The sequence below is a fragment of the Punica granatum genome, chromosome 4 (assembly GCF_007655135.1).
Source record: "Punica granatum isolate Tunisia-2019 chromosome 4, ASM765513v2, whole genome shotgun sequence".
Lineage (NCBI taxonomy): Eukaryota > Viridiplantae > Streptophyta > Magnoliopsida > Myrtales > Lythraceae > Punica > Punica granatum.
The window spans coordinates 13,697,393-13,712,256 of NC_045130.1; the positions used below are offsets into that span (position 1 = coordinate 13,697,393).

A 14,864-nucleotide genomic window follows, 5' to 3' on the forward strand; every position below is an offset into this window, starting at 1 on the left:
ATCAATATCATTTCTTTTTCAGAATTTCCGTCTTCTATAACAAAATAAAAAATCAAAACATAAACCGAACCGTATATCTCGACAAAATCGATACTGTAGTGAAATTGTGTTATGAATTGGAACATTTCAATTAACTAAAATCCTTACATGCGTCCTTGAGGGACAAGACCACATGATCCGCAAGAGCATTGATATACAACAACCGGATTTCTCGAGAGTAAATGATGATATCGGCTCGCCAACAAATCTTCTAGCTAGGAACAGTTTAGAAGATTTTTCCCTTACCTATATCAATTGAGAGATTGTCGATTGATCTTAAAATTTGGATTGTTTATCATAAAATTCCATGGGAACAAACCCCATAAATGCTCCGGGCCCCAATAATTCCAATTGTCACCATTTTTCCTCTTTGTGGCGAGTTAGCAATTTATTACTTCCAAACAATTGTTCCTATTCTTCTCCCCTACTGAGACATCGGAAAGACTATAAATCTTTTGGCTCATGGCGTTTGAGTCCTCCGACAGATCCCATCAAGTGTTTAATTACTTTATTCGATCTAATTTAGAGAAGAATAGTCTATAGGGCGCGTAAAAAGAAATCGATATTTATTTACCCAAAAATAAAAATAAAAAATAAATCGATATTCTAAAACTATGAGTTAATTCTCGCATCACCATGTCATTATTAGATTCGCCCTACCCTTATATAAAGGTTGCAATTTCAATTAGAAGCTCCCATTTCGATTAATTAGCATCAATATAAGAAGCTTTCGTATCAATGCACAACTTCTTATGTGCAACATGAAAGCATATTATTAAGGGAATAATAATAATAATATCTCTGCATTATTAGCAAGTGTAGATATACATGGCAACTTATGATGTAAATCCAAATCGTGATCAACCACGATTTCAGTACCTCTAATATTGAACTCTATATATGAGAATATACTCAGCCCTATTGGGCACCTTGCACAGTACTCTCACACATATTCATAAATCCCTTCAAAATATTGAGATGTATAAAAAATGCCTAGCGCATTGAAGCTCTTCCTGCATCCCTTTATATTTGTCTTTCGCATTCTTTTAAAGGAAAATGACCTATTATCAGATGAGGGTATAGAGTAGTGGTACACACTCTTGCCTATTCGATATTCAGTGAACTATTCAGGTCCCTTTATTAGTTATTAGGATTTTTATCTCGTTATACTATATCCATGAGCCTCCCTAATAACTGTAAAAGGAAAGGGACCTATCGTCCCCTTGTCGTGTTGAAAGACGTTTTGAACAAGTCCATCTCCTGTCATTTGGGACGCGAGCCAACAATTTATTGATAATGGATCTTGACCTAGACGGATGCAACTCTAACCTAGGCATCGGAATAGGGTGACTTAGACTGATGCAAATTTGAAATGAGATGAGAATGTTATGGCAAATTTATCTCAGATGACAACTCTTGTTGTAACTGGTCCTGAAAAATCACAACTTATATCGAGTGAACTCCAAATTTCCTGGACTAATAGAGAAAAACGGTGCACCGTGACTAGCCTGACCATAATTAGCTCGTAAAAAGAGTCATTGACCGGTGATCCATAGAATGCCATTATTGCTACCATTGAAGCTAGGCGCAGAATCAATGGACAATTGAGAGTGAACAGGGAACATGGTAGCTCAACAACTTATTAGTAGCCCAATGAAGATATCGAACAGTAGTATCTTGTTCACATGATATTTATGCAATATTTTATAAAATTTAATATGAAACAAAAGTCAAATTGACAAAGTATTTGTCTTCCATCACACTACACCAAGTCTTACTATAAGAGCTCACTTTAATTTTCTCACATGGGATATTGTCAAATTCACTCAAACAACACTGAAACAGTAACCAAACACGCCACCACATGAATTCCAGCGAATACCACACAGAACTTGAGCTGAAGATTAATTTAAAACTGTTCTTCGTTGTTCTTCTCTGATTCTTAATTAATTACAAAGACAATTATAACTTAGAAAACAAAACATGATTCAATAGTACATAACAGGTTGTTGTTGTACTTGTGTCCTCACATGAACATCACAGCAAAGCACATGAGCAAAGACAGGTAGTTTAACAACGGAGCAGTTCATTCATGGAATATCGCAACCAAAAAAAAAAAAAAGGCTTTCATATGATGAGGGTGATAATGATGGTGATGGGTGATCACTTATCTACTGATCCATGGGGATGGTACTTGATGAGACGGTATGCGGTTGTGGTTGCTGAGGTTCTTCTCGGTCTCGGCGGTACATAGACGATGGACTCATTAACTGCGCAGGTACTCTTGCAGGAAGCATAGAGGCCGATAAACCCGAATCGATCGCTGATGCTTCTCGTGACCTTAGCACCAATCCACAGGCTCCCAGCCGGGTCCTCCTCTTGATCATGGCGGTGGCGGTGTGCATCATCCTTCGAGCATTCCATCAGGGCGGCAACAAAAGGGTCCCACTCTGGGCAGCTCTTCTTCCTGAGTGAACCTTCTCCCGGGTCGCCATGCTTCTTCGGAGTTACGGAAGGAGGCAGGGGGAGGAGGCTGCTGAGCTTCAGAGACGAGGTAGAGTCATTCTTCTTGCAGGACGTTTGCCTCTTCGGGATCCCGGGAAGCTTTTCCCATGAGAATGGGACCCCGGAAGAGAACCTTAGCGGGGTTGAGGGGCCGAGAGGGGACCCGGATGAGGAGTCGTCGGGGAAGTACCGGGATGAAGAGGAGGAGGAGTTCGACGACGACGAGGAAGAGAATGAAGGGCTCTTCCTGTGATTGAATTCGAAAGCTTTCGGGAAGACTCTGTTCTTGGCTCTGTTCCTTGGATTTGTAGAGGCATTGAAGTCCATTGTCGAGCTAATCTGGAGCAAGAAGGGTACTGAAGTTTGGTTATGGCACAATGTTATTGTTGTTGTTGTTGTTTTTTTTTTTTGGGGCCTTTTGATTGTCTTTTTTTTTCCCAGTGGATTCTTTCTTGGAATAGTGTATATATAGGAGAAATCATTCACGACTTGGGATTTGTTATCTTTTAAAATATAATTTGTACTAAGAAATTTTAAAAAAGGAGGAATTTTTTAACCCAAAAATGAGTGACCCCATGCAATTGATGACAAAGAGTTGGGGAGAGACAAGGACTGAGGATGGGAGAGGAAATTAATGATGGAGGTGGGAGGAGTGTCAAACCACATTTTTGTATTATCTATGGTTAAACTACAATTCGAATCATAGATAACATAACATATCCTCGTGTCCCGGAGAGTACATAATAAAAAGGTAATTTGCGCAATGAACAGACTAAGAACCTTAAAACGGATGGAAGGTCATTTAACAATTGACTAAGGATAGCCGGAATTAGAAGGGATGTAAATGAAAAATCGAATTCGCTATTGATATGGAAATCCGCAATCTAGTTGAACAACACTAATAGACAAATTGAAAATGGACATTGCCTATTTCTATTTGAGGAGCGAGGTGAATCCACGCTTGGAAAAGGTTGTACCAACGTTTGTGGGGTAATGACTTCGGCATGCAAAGACCACATTAAGGTGAAACCAATCTTAATGTGGCACTTGGCTTGGGACCAACAAAAACACCGACAATAACAATATATATATATATATATATATATATATATAAGGCTCTGACTCTTCTGATTGATAATTGACTGCTTCATTTTATCTATAGGTTAGAGATTGTCGAATAAAATCTCAATAGTAAAACTCTTTCGCGTGATTTTTCTATTTTGTGTCCACGAGTTTCACATTGCAAAGCGCTTCAAGTATCATTCCTCCTTAAGATTGCGGATGTCGAAGAATGGAAGATAACAAACTTTTACGTGAAATCCCTTTTACTAGAGACGTCAAGAGCGGTTGAAACAAATATGTCTATGTAATATACTTTTAACTTCATAATATTCAATAGTTGATATTAACTTAGGGATCTACATGGCTTTCTTCTTTTCTTCTTTGGGTTACAAACAAGGTATTTAGATGTCCTTTGTTACCCCTTATTTTATGGGTTGTCCCACGACATGCGAAGAAATATAAAGAGAAAAACTACATTGAAAATTGCCTCGATAAAGAGTCGGTTTAATATAAACTTAAGTTAAAAGATAATTTTAGGGGAGAACACTCTTTTACTCGAAATGTGTCACTAACTCATTATATATAATTTATTTTTTAATATTTTCATAAGTTTTTCTGCATTATTTTATTTCTTCATATAAGTCGTTCTAAGTTTTTTCACAATTTTTTTTTCAAAAATTCCCTCTTTTTTCAGTTTAAAAAAATCCCTGCTCTACTTGATATATGTGTCGCTAACCCATTAGTCAGTTTAGTTTTCTTGATATTTTCAAAAGCTTCTCTACATTGTTTCACTTCTTTAGATAAGTCCTTCTAACTTTTTCACAAATGTTTCTTCCCAAAAGTTCCCCATAATTTGGTCAAAAGGCCAAAAGAATCTATACATAACATAATACCTTGCTTGACAAGTATTGTACTTTTATGGAAGCATGATCTGTATTAACTTAGATGCTCTATAATTCAATTTTTTCGAGTTGATAACTATTTTTTAAGATTATCTCCAATTAATTCGGCATCATTTAATTCTCAAGTACCAAATAGAGTTCACATATTTGATTTTATTTGAATTATAAGGAGGAACATTGGTGAATGTCCCCATAGAAATAATTAGATATAAGCATATTTGATAAATATAAAATAGTTTTTATTCTAATAAAATTTGTATGGATTCGATAATAATTTTGTCATGAAATTAACCCGTGGCAATGCGTGGACGTTTTCCTTTTCTAGTATATACAACAACAGGATAAAATTTCATCATTGGATTCATCTCTAATATCTCCAAAAGCTTCTTCTGAAAAAAAGAAGAAGATAATTGCAGCTCATTCGTGGGGTATCCATTTGATCATTAGCCAAATTCTAAAAATAAATGTACTCGGTTAATTTCTTGATGTGATTCGAATTTAATATGGTTCCTGCTGGCATAATATTACATGACAAAGCAAAATCATTATTACATTTTTCTTCCACGGTCGATTTTCCAATTAATTATAGAATTCAATGCAAAATTGGCCGGCAACTCCATGATAAGTAGTTAGCATTTGCAATTAAATTCATAAGCCATTGGATCGAAACTATTACTTATTTCATGCATCATTATTAATTCCTTTCCATTATAATATGTACCAACTTCAATAATTTATTTCCTGGAAAAATATAAATGGTTTAAATTGAATATATATATAGAAATAGTGATAATTAATTTCCTGCGGGCGTGCAACTAGCTAGTATGAAATTAATAACCCAAAAGCGATACTTCGATTGGTGTTTGGTGTAAAATGGCGACCCCCATGAGATCTTTCAATTTCAATAATGTACAGAAGATAGAAATATTTCTCTACCAAATTTAAGACCAAGGTTGAATTTGAAAAGATAATTGCCGAAGTTTAATTATAACTATTTCTTACATCTGCCCAAGTACGCATCGTGTCAATTTAGATTTCACCCTCAAATTTGTCGCTTTATTTTTCATAAAATATAATACAACCAGAGCTTTAAGAAGGGTAATTCGCAACTGCAGAGGACATCAAGTTCTACCGTTATCCGGTTGCATAGATAGACTGATAATCAATCTTTTGCCAAGAGCCAACAAGGGGAATTGCAGGTTGACTAGAGAGAGGGGGAAGTCCAACTGATAAGAATTGAATCGGAAACTTTTTTATGCTAGAGGAGACCGCGTGACGCTACCATTATACCTCATTTTTCTAATCACCCAGCAATTTCGATGATCTTGTGAAAACGATACATGGTATAGGACATTCCCATAACTGGATTGAGAAATTAGGCCGGCCTGATTACTTTTAGCCCAATGTGCATTATCTGCCAAGGCCCAAAATCAGCCCTGCAAAATGACATGGATCAGTTGACTAAGCCCAGCACCCAATAGTTGGAAGCAAATTGGGGGTGTTGTCTTGTCAAAATTTTTTTGTTGAACAACTAGCCAAGAAGATGTCTTCACAGCATATACGAAAATCCCACTATTACTTCGATCTTCTCGGTCTCGAGTGTTGGTCTAGTATAATAACAAGGCGATCGTTGATATCCGAGCCTGACATTGGATCCTATATTAACTCTATTACAATGTCATCCATCGTTCCTAATAGTTATGATAACTCGACGATCTAAATTCTCACGATTTCATGTTTATTTTTTTGGCCATATAAAGCTTGTCTTGTGAGTTATAGTACCTCGACCATCATTTCTTGTCCTTCTCAGCCCCACTGATGTGAAGTACCCAAATGATAGCCAGTTCCTCGTACTCGAGTCCGGTGTAATTTCATATTGTGTCCGGATTCCGAAAATTTCATTCGACTGAGCCTTATTAATGCGTGTCTAATCAAATCATCAATGCCACAAAGACATATACAGCTGGTCTTCACTAGGCAATGGGTAAGAATTACGTACATTGTACAAAGTCCCATATATGGCAATTCGAATACTTTGGAGTTTACATCCTGAGAACATCCATAAGTGGCAAACCTTTCACATGCCAAGCAAAGGCACATGTACAATCCCTCCGTCCCACTTCACACACACACACACACACACACACCACCTTTCATCATTAAACAATACAAATCGGGAGCAGGAGCTTGGTTCGGCGCGAAGACACGCAACACACCCCTCGGCCTAGAGTTTTTGGCTCGATGGCTCCCTCACGAAGCACGACCCATTGAAGCACTGATTGAGAGACAACAACTTATCGAATCTCTCTTAAGTTGCCATTTCCGACTTATACTTTCGTCGTGCTTATGTGAGATGTGCGGTTCGTAGAGAAAGGATACGGACTTGGTCTGATCGGGCTTCTTGGCACTGTGCCATTCAGCAGACCATCAGCTCCGGTGGCCCCTACATGGAGGTCATTTCGGTTCCATCACATTCCCTCATTCATAGTGGGCGGTGTGGGTTTGATATTATGCCCAATATAATGACTAACTCAAATCTGGAGAAAGAAAAATTAATTGAGTCTTTCTAATTTCGTAAAAATTCTTGCATCGTATTGGATATGAATCGATCCACTTATAAGTTATGAAATCTTACGTGATGTAAGAGCAGGTTTAGAGGGCACATGTGATGGATAGGAGGAGGAGGCATGGGAGTGTGATTGCCCTCTTACCATCTCTTTTTATTACAGGGGAGGCATGTGGCTTAATAGTATGAAATATAAATCTTAATTGCTAATAAAGAGGTAAATAGTCACATTATGAGAATCGAACTTATGATCACTTGGTTGATTGCGATTTCGGGAGATTAAGTATTAAAAGTTATTTTTCCTCCCAATAAATATACTTTTCGAGTCTTGAATTTGTGTTCTCCTAATAGGGTTGATGTTGTTTAATGCTCACCTAATACTTTGTTGGTGCGGTCTTGAACTTGACAAAACTGCAAAATTCTTAATATATGATATCGGATTTTCATTTTATTTAATAAAATTATCATAGTTCACCCACTTACCTTTATAATGTTACTATTTCTTTGTCTTCCTTTGAATTTGGCCTCCTTAAACTAAGCACCTAGATCCACGCTGCGCACTAGTACTGAATTTAGAATGTTATACTCTGCACCTCATGCTAGTCTTTGCCAATCGAGAATTAAAAAGTTTGTTTATCTGGATGTAATGGAATAACTCTAAAATTTCACGGGAGCAAGGCCATTGGAGTCTTCAAAAATAAAGATTAGTTACCCATTAACCTTTCCGGATACATGCGCACTAGAAGTTTAAGAATACAAACAAGAGGAAATTTGTCAAAATAACAACACATATCAGGATGACGCAAAAGGTATTATCAGATATAAAACATGTCGAAATAAAATGAAACTTTTACTCTATTCCTTACCCACTTCACGCATACATGATTGCTTTCCCGCCTCGGAGCAAACTTGATCATTAATTTAACAGTCCAAATAATTGCAGTATTATCTTTCACATATTAATATTTCAAATCATTTTTAAAGACACAATTGAGAATGGCTGAACTGCTCACCTATTGTCTGAGTTGATTTACATTAGAATATGTAGTCGTATATAATGTTCTATTTAAGGAAACTATACGTACATTGCTAAAATACATGGTCTATACAAGGCAAAGTATAATGACGGATCATTGAAAATCTAATTACAGTTTTGTTTTAATTTTTTCTGTGAGACGTGAAAATTGCTAAGTTGCCGTTTGGTTTTCGAATCAGATTATGATCCAACTTAATTTGATTTTGTGTAATGATTATAAATGTTAATAAATATATGAATGAGTTAGAATATATATGTATGTATATATAGATGTGAAAGTGGATGGAGAATTTATTATTACTAGTATAAGTGATAAATTATTATTAAATAAATAAAATAAAATAATTATAATATTGAATTTTAGAAAAAATAGAATTGATTTTGATAGAATAAAAATTTTTATTAAAAAATCAGACACCCCCTAATAAAGTTTCCAAGAGCTTTTCCTTCACTCAGTGGGAAATATGGTCCAATGGGATTCAGCCAAGTACTCGACCCCTGTCGCACACTGACAGCTCTGACAACCACGCGCCGCTCCCCTGCGGAGCTTCAAAAGACAAAATGGGAAGACAAGGAGGGGCTCTAAATTCGGGGGGAATCTAGTGGGCATCAGTCATAACGTTGCTACGTCACGCGACTCGCATCGGGTGGTCAACACGCGTCGGCCCACTTTTCCCCGGATCCCTGCCCGCTGAACCGGCTAATGGACGGACCCGGTAATTAATACTCCTAGGAATATCTAACAAGGTAGCCGGCCCCATCTAACATAAAAGTCAAGATCCATGTGAAATGATCATGCTCTTACTGGCTATATCTGCCAAATATATACATATAAATCCTAGGTGACTGAAAAGTTACTAAATTATGCATGTACTGAGATTATTATACACGTACTGAGATTGTTATAATCTGCGTAGAATTAATTTTCTGATTGTGGCTAATCCCTATCAACTTATTATGTCTTGGTATGCTACGGAAGTACCCGACGTAAAGAACACTAGGGTAAGAATAATAGGTGAAGTTATTTTTTGCATATTTGAGTCATTTAGAGTAAAAATTCTTATGATTTGGACTCTCCCCCACTATATATCATCAATATTTTGCCCTCCTTCATATTCTAATGTTTCGTATGGTATCAGAGTGCATATTCAATATCATGTATTCGTTAATCTCATCTAATTAATTTCGCCTTGGGGACCTTAAAAGCTAGTCCGGTCCTTGTATGAAGAAGAGCGATAAAGAATTAATAACAAAATCACCACGTACGAAATAATTTTTTTTCCCCCCGTGAACGGTATCTAACACGAGTTTAATATTTCAAATTATACAATTGGGATCGTCTAAAAGTCTCTCGAGAAGACCCATCGTGATATCAAACTTTGACACATATAAAATTGAAGAATTATCCTGTCGTCTCTTATCTTTATGCATACCATCCCATCAACTTTTAGTAATTTGCAACTCTAATGGTCCATTTGGGAAAATTATTTGTATGTTTGCTGCTCAACTCCTAGTAAATTTGAAGAATAATCCGGTCGTCTCTTATCTTTGCAACTCTATGGTCCATTTGGCTCGCAAGAAATGGAGGTATTTTTCTTTCCAATGGAAAAACTGTCTCTTGTGGACTTGATTGATATGATATTGCCGAGCTCTCAATCTGGATGAAAGCATGTCATGATGACTTCTCCTATTTAGCGTTGGATCTTTCTCGCTCCTCTGATGGTATTCGAAAGTGGACAAATCCAAGAAAGGTTAGGCATCCAATATCCTGGTCTGCTCCTCCTCGTTGGCTAAAGTGGAATGGAGACGGGTCTTCCTTGGGAAAGCTTGGACCTTCAGGTATTGGAGGTGTCCTTCGTTTGCTGCTCCAACTGGCATTATGGAGTTGAATCTCGCGGAGCTGCTTGTTGTTAGGAAGGCCCTTCATCTATCATCTTCCAACTCATCGTTGTACAGCTCTTGCTTGATAATCGAGTCAGACTCAATGAACGTCATTAGATGGATTCAAAAGCAATCTGGCTCCCCATAGAAGTACAAAGAGATTTTCACTGATATTCATCTCTCGGCTCTTCACTTCACCACCATTAGGTACCAGCGCACCTATAGAGAAGGAAATTCTTTTGCTGACTCGCTTGCTAAGTCGAAAATCAATAGAACCCAAGATTTTATGGCTTGGTTGTGATTTCTTGGATATTCTGTTCCTTTTGGTTTCGTGCTTTTTCCCTTCTTTCTTTGTATTCCTTGTGTACTCTCGTACACTTCGATGGACTGAGCTTTGATTTGTAATAATACTTCATCGAGTTATCAAAAAAAAAAAAAATCAACTCTTAGTAATTTGGTTCCCCGGAAAATTAACCGGAACCATTGGTCGGAGAGACGCAAAAAGAGAAAGGAAGCGGTTGACATTTGCATATTGTTTATTTATTTTTCAGTACCATACGTCTATTTTACTTTATTAGATTAATGGTTAGTGGGGATGACGAATGGAGTCCCATGTAAATGGATTTCTATTATATCTTCCATATATTTTATGTGCGTCATGGTCAATTACGAATTGTACGTGGCTATGCTTGGGAAAGAGCATATATGCAGTGGCAGAAACTCATGACGTACGTCTTCCCCCCCTCTTTATGAAGAAAGAGGCTCGACCACCTCCATAACTTCAACTTAGTCTAATATCTACCGGCGGGGAATCAACTCAACCGACAACCAAAAAGAGAGAAGAGAAGAGATCATCGATATATGAATTTATGTGGTAAAATCCTCTTGATCGACGCGACCAAAAGGAAAATATTCGGACAAAGGATGATTCGGATTTTTACTATGAGCACAGCGAGTAATATTTATCTAGAAAAAGGAGATCCAAAGAGTATAGTGTGGGGAATGGAAACAATATAAAAAACTATAATCCCGGATATAAGAGCTCTCTACCTTGCAAACTCTCCCCGATGGCATTGGATCTTGATTACTAGTGTTAGACTCATAAATAGATGCATTGGACCGAGGACAACAACCTCGTTCACAAAACAGGACATTGTGCCCAAAACAAGAGAGATTGCCGTGGCGAATTGCTTCTTTGCTCTGGCAAACATGGCGGTTTTGATATTCCAATCCACAACAACTTCTTTCGCTTCATTCTCGGGTCGATCTTGCATGATTCAACAAAGTCCGTGACTTTGAGGTCATAATAACATGAAAAATACAAGGGCAGGTCATCCGATTCTACAGAGTTTATGGGTTTATGCACTAGTCTATCCAAGTTTACAATTAATAATTTTGGATTTTATCATGAAACTACTCGATTCCATAGGATAGACTCTTTAAATTCGTACGACTTTATGAGTCAATTCATGAATTTTTAACATTTATCCCATATATATGCATATAGATATTGTATTTATAGTTCCCTAGCTAGCTAGGTGATGCTTTGTTTTTTGCTTCATCTTCCCATTTTTATTACTAGTTACGATCATCCGATTCTACCAAGTTTACGGGGTTTATGCGCTAGTCTATCCAAGTTTACAATTAATAACTTTGGATTCTATCATGAAACTACTCGATTCCATAGGGTAGACTCTTTAAATTCGTACGAGTTTATGAGATGAGTCAATTCACTATTGACCATTTTTAACATCTATCCTATATATGTACATATAGATATTGTATTTATAGTTCCCTAGCTTGCTAGGTGATGCTTTTTTTTTTTTTGCTTCATCTTCCCATTTTTATTACTAATCACGATAATCCGATTCTACCGAGTTTATGAGTTTATGCGCTAGTCTATCCAAATTTACAATTAATAACTTTGGATTCTATCATGAAACTACTTGATTCCATAGGGTAAACTTTTTAAATTCGTACGAGTTTATGAGTCAATTCACGAGTTGCCAATTTTTAACACCTATACTATATATATACATATGGATATTGTATTTATCGTCCCTAGCTAGCTAGATGATGCTGTCTTTTTTTGCTTCATCTTCCCATTTTTATTACTAGTTGCGATCATCTGATTCTACTGAGTTTACGGGGTTTATGCGCTAGTCCATCCAAGTTTACAATTAATAACTTTGGATTCTGTCATGAAACTACTCGATTCCATAGGATAGACTCTTTAAATTCTTACGAATTTATGAGTTAATTCACGAGTTTGCCAATTTTCAACATCTATCCTATATATATACATATAGATATTGTATTTATAGTTCCCTAGCTAGCTAGGTGATGCTTTCTTTTTTGCTTCATCTTCCCATTTTTATTACTAGTTACGATCATCCGATTCTACTAAGTTTACGGATCTATGCGCTAGTCTATTCAAGTTTACAATTAATAATTTTGGATTCTATCTTGAAACTACTTGATTCCATAGGATAAACTCTTTAAATTCGTACGAGTTTATTAGTCAATTAAGGAGTTTGATAATTTTTAACATCTATCCTATATATATACATGTAGATATTGTATTTATAGTTCCCTAGCTAGCTAGATGATGCTTTCTTTTTTTGCTTCATCTTCCCATTTTTATTACTAGTTACGATGATCTGATTCTACCGAGTTTATGAGTGAATTCACGAGTTTGATAATTTTTAACATCTACCCTATATATATACATATATATATATATATATTATATTTATAGCTCCCTAGCTAGCTAGGTGATGCTTTCTATTTTTGCTTCATCTTCCCATTTTTATTACTAGTTACGATGTTATACTAATATATTCCTCGACATACATATGGATAATTGAAGATATATTGACCGTCCTTTTTGTCAGCTCGGATCCCCAAAAAGGCATAGGCACTGAACGATATCTCTTCTTATTTATTTATATTTTCTGTTTGATGGGAGGCACTGAACAATATCATTAAATCAATTTTGCGGTGGGTAGGGATGCATTTAGAAATTTAATTCAACGGGACAAAATTAAAGGAAAAATAAAATCATAAAATTAAGGGGCGAAATATGACGATTAATTAATGTAAAAAGAAGGGTAAATTCTTTAAGACATATACAAAATTTGTAGGTATTTTGTCGAGTTGAAGGGGCCGACCGCCCTACATCCGCCCCTGGCAGCCGGCATAAGATATGTTTAACAGTTTATCCGCCGTCGGCTCTACATTTAATGTAAATATTTATATTTGTATAAACATGTTCAGTTATTACCAGTCACCTTTATTATCGGTGTACGTATGTATAAATATATAAGTGCAACCAGAAAGATCACAGCATGGGTCGTCATCGTGTTCATGGAAAAAGGAAACTGAGAAAATTCCAACAAGCCGGCCATGAGACTTAATTAATTACCACTTTTGGAGCAGAAAGATAACCTTAAAACAAAAAAAATCTCAGTGGGGATCAACGTGGTTTGCTTCATCCCTCAGGTGATTCGACCCCTTTTATTTATGAGTTGATTTGACAGAGAGAGATCAGGGGGAGAAGATGTAACGATTGGTGACAATGTTATAAGCGTATGAGATTACCAATACCTATTAATTTTTTGTTTTCTGATTACAATATTTATTAATTTTTAAAAATATTATAAAAAAAAATTTATTATTAAAAAAAATTGTCATCGTGATATATACGTAATACCTTGTATGGAAAAACAAAGAACGGAGAGGATGATGAAAAATTGGATGCGATTTTCAGAAATTCACATTAAATCCTCTACGCTCCTCTACTTTCCCTTTAAGAGGCATGTATGATATTCAAATCTTGTAAATATAATATTTTATTTTTTTAGAGCACGATCGGTTTATAATCTGAATTAATCGAGATTATCGAATTTTTAGACCTAGATAATGCACACAGAAGAAAATAAACTTTCTGTCTACGACGGCTAGTCAACACACACTTCTACGTACGACGTTGATGGCTGCCCGTCCCAGTTGTCACTGGTCAGCTGCCTTTGCCTTCACCCCCAGATTTCTCACTGAGATCTCTCTTCCCCCCCCCCCCCCCCCCCCCCCCCCCCACCACTGCTCCCTTCTCCTTTACGTCTCAACCTCTATCTCTCTCTGCTCCGTTCATGAGTTTTAGTTGGGTATATATATGTATATGTATATGTGTAGGAGGGAGAGGGACGGCGCTGAATTTGCGCAACTCGAGAGTCAGAAAGTACCATCCCGCCCCGGAGGCCCAGGCCACCTCCAGACGCTGACAGGTGTCGCGAGGCCGCCGCCACGTTGCCCCCCACCACTCTACCTCTTTGTCCGTGGGATGCCTCCCTCGTGACGTGGCACCATTTGCACTGCAGTCCACCCTCTTCCTTAGCTAGTCCTTCCTCCTGCATCCCGTATACGGGCACATTAAATCGAGTTGTCACTGGCACGGCACGAGGTCCGACCGACCGATCTCACTGGTTATAGCTCATAGCTAGGTTTCAATCATATAATAGGCTCCTGGCCGATCTTAATTAATCCTCCACGGTCACCGCTACTAGCACGTTTAAAAGCATTAGTGCAGATGTGCAATGTTAAATAAGTCGATATCATTTTTCAAAAGAATGCATAATTTTTTATTTTTTTATCATATTACATTAAATATAAAAAAAATATAACGTAGTGACGTACATCATCGCCTATTAATTTAGAAATTACAAGTTTCATATTTAATAAAACAATCATACTCTTTTATTAATTATTTTAATTTTTTTTTATTATATTAGTTCATAAATTTTCATTCAACTTTATCTGTAAATGAAAACAAAATCCCACCTCCCCACTTTTTTCCCTCCCTGGCTCCCCATAAATA

General features: G+C 36.8%; 1 protein-coding gene across 1 annotated transcript; it reads right to left on the reverse strand.

Annotated features, from left to right (window-relative positions):
- Positions 1–1,884: 1,884 nt before the first annotated feature.
- LOC116202597 lies at positions 1,885–3,010 on the reverse strand. Its single transcript, XM_031534198.1, has one exon. It carries the CDS (start codon positions 2,869–2,871, stop codon positions 2,203–2,205), a length of 669 nt encoding a protein of 222 aa, XP_031390058.1. The 5' UTR covers positions 2,872–3,010; the 3' UTR covers positions 1,885–2,202.
- Between the last annotated feature and the right edge of the window lie 11,854 nt (positions 3,011–14,864).

What these genes read in the sequence shown, in the direction of transcription:
- LOC116202597 (XM_031534198.1), bottom strand. Translation starts at nt 2,871, where the DNA reads ATGGACTTCAATGCCTCTACAAATCCAAGGAACAGAGCCAAGAACAGA.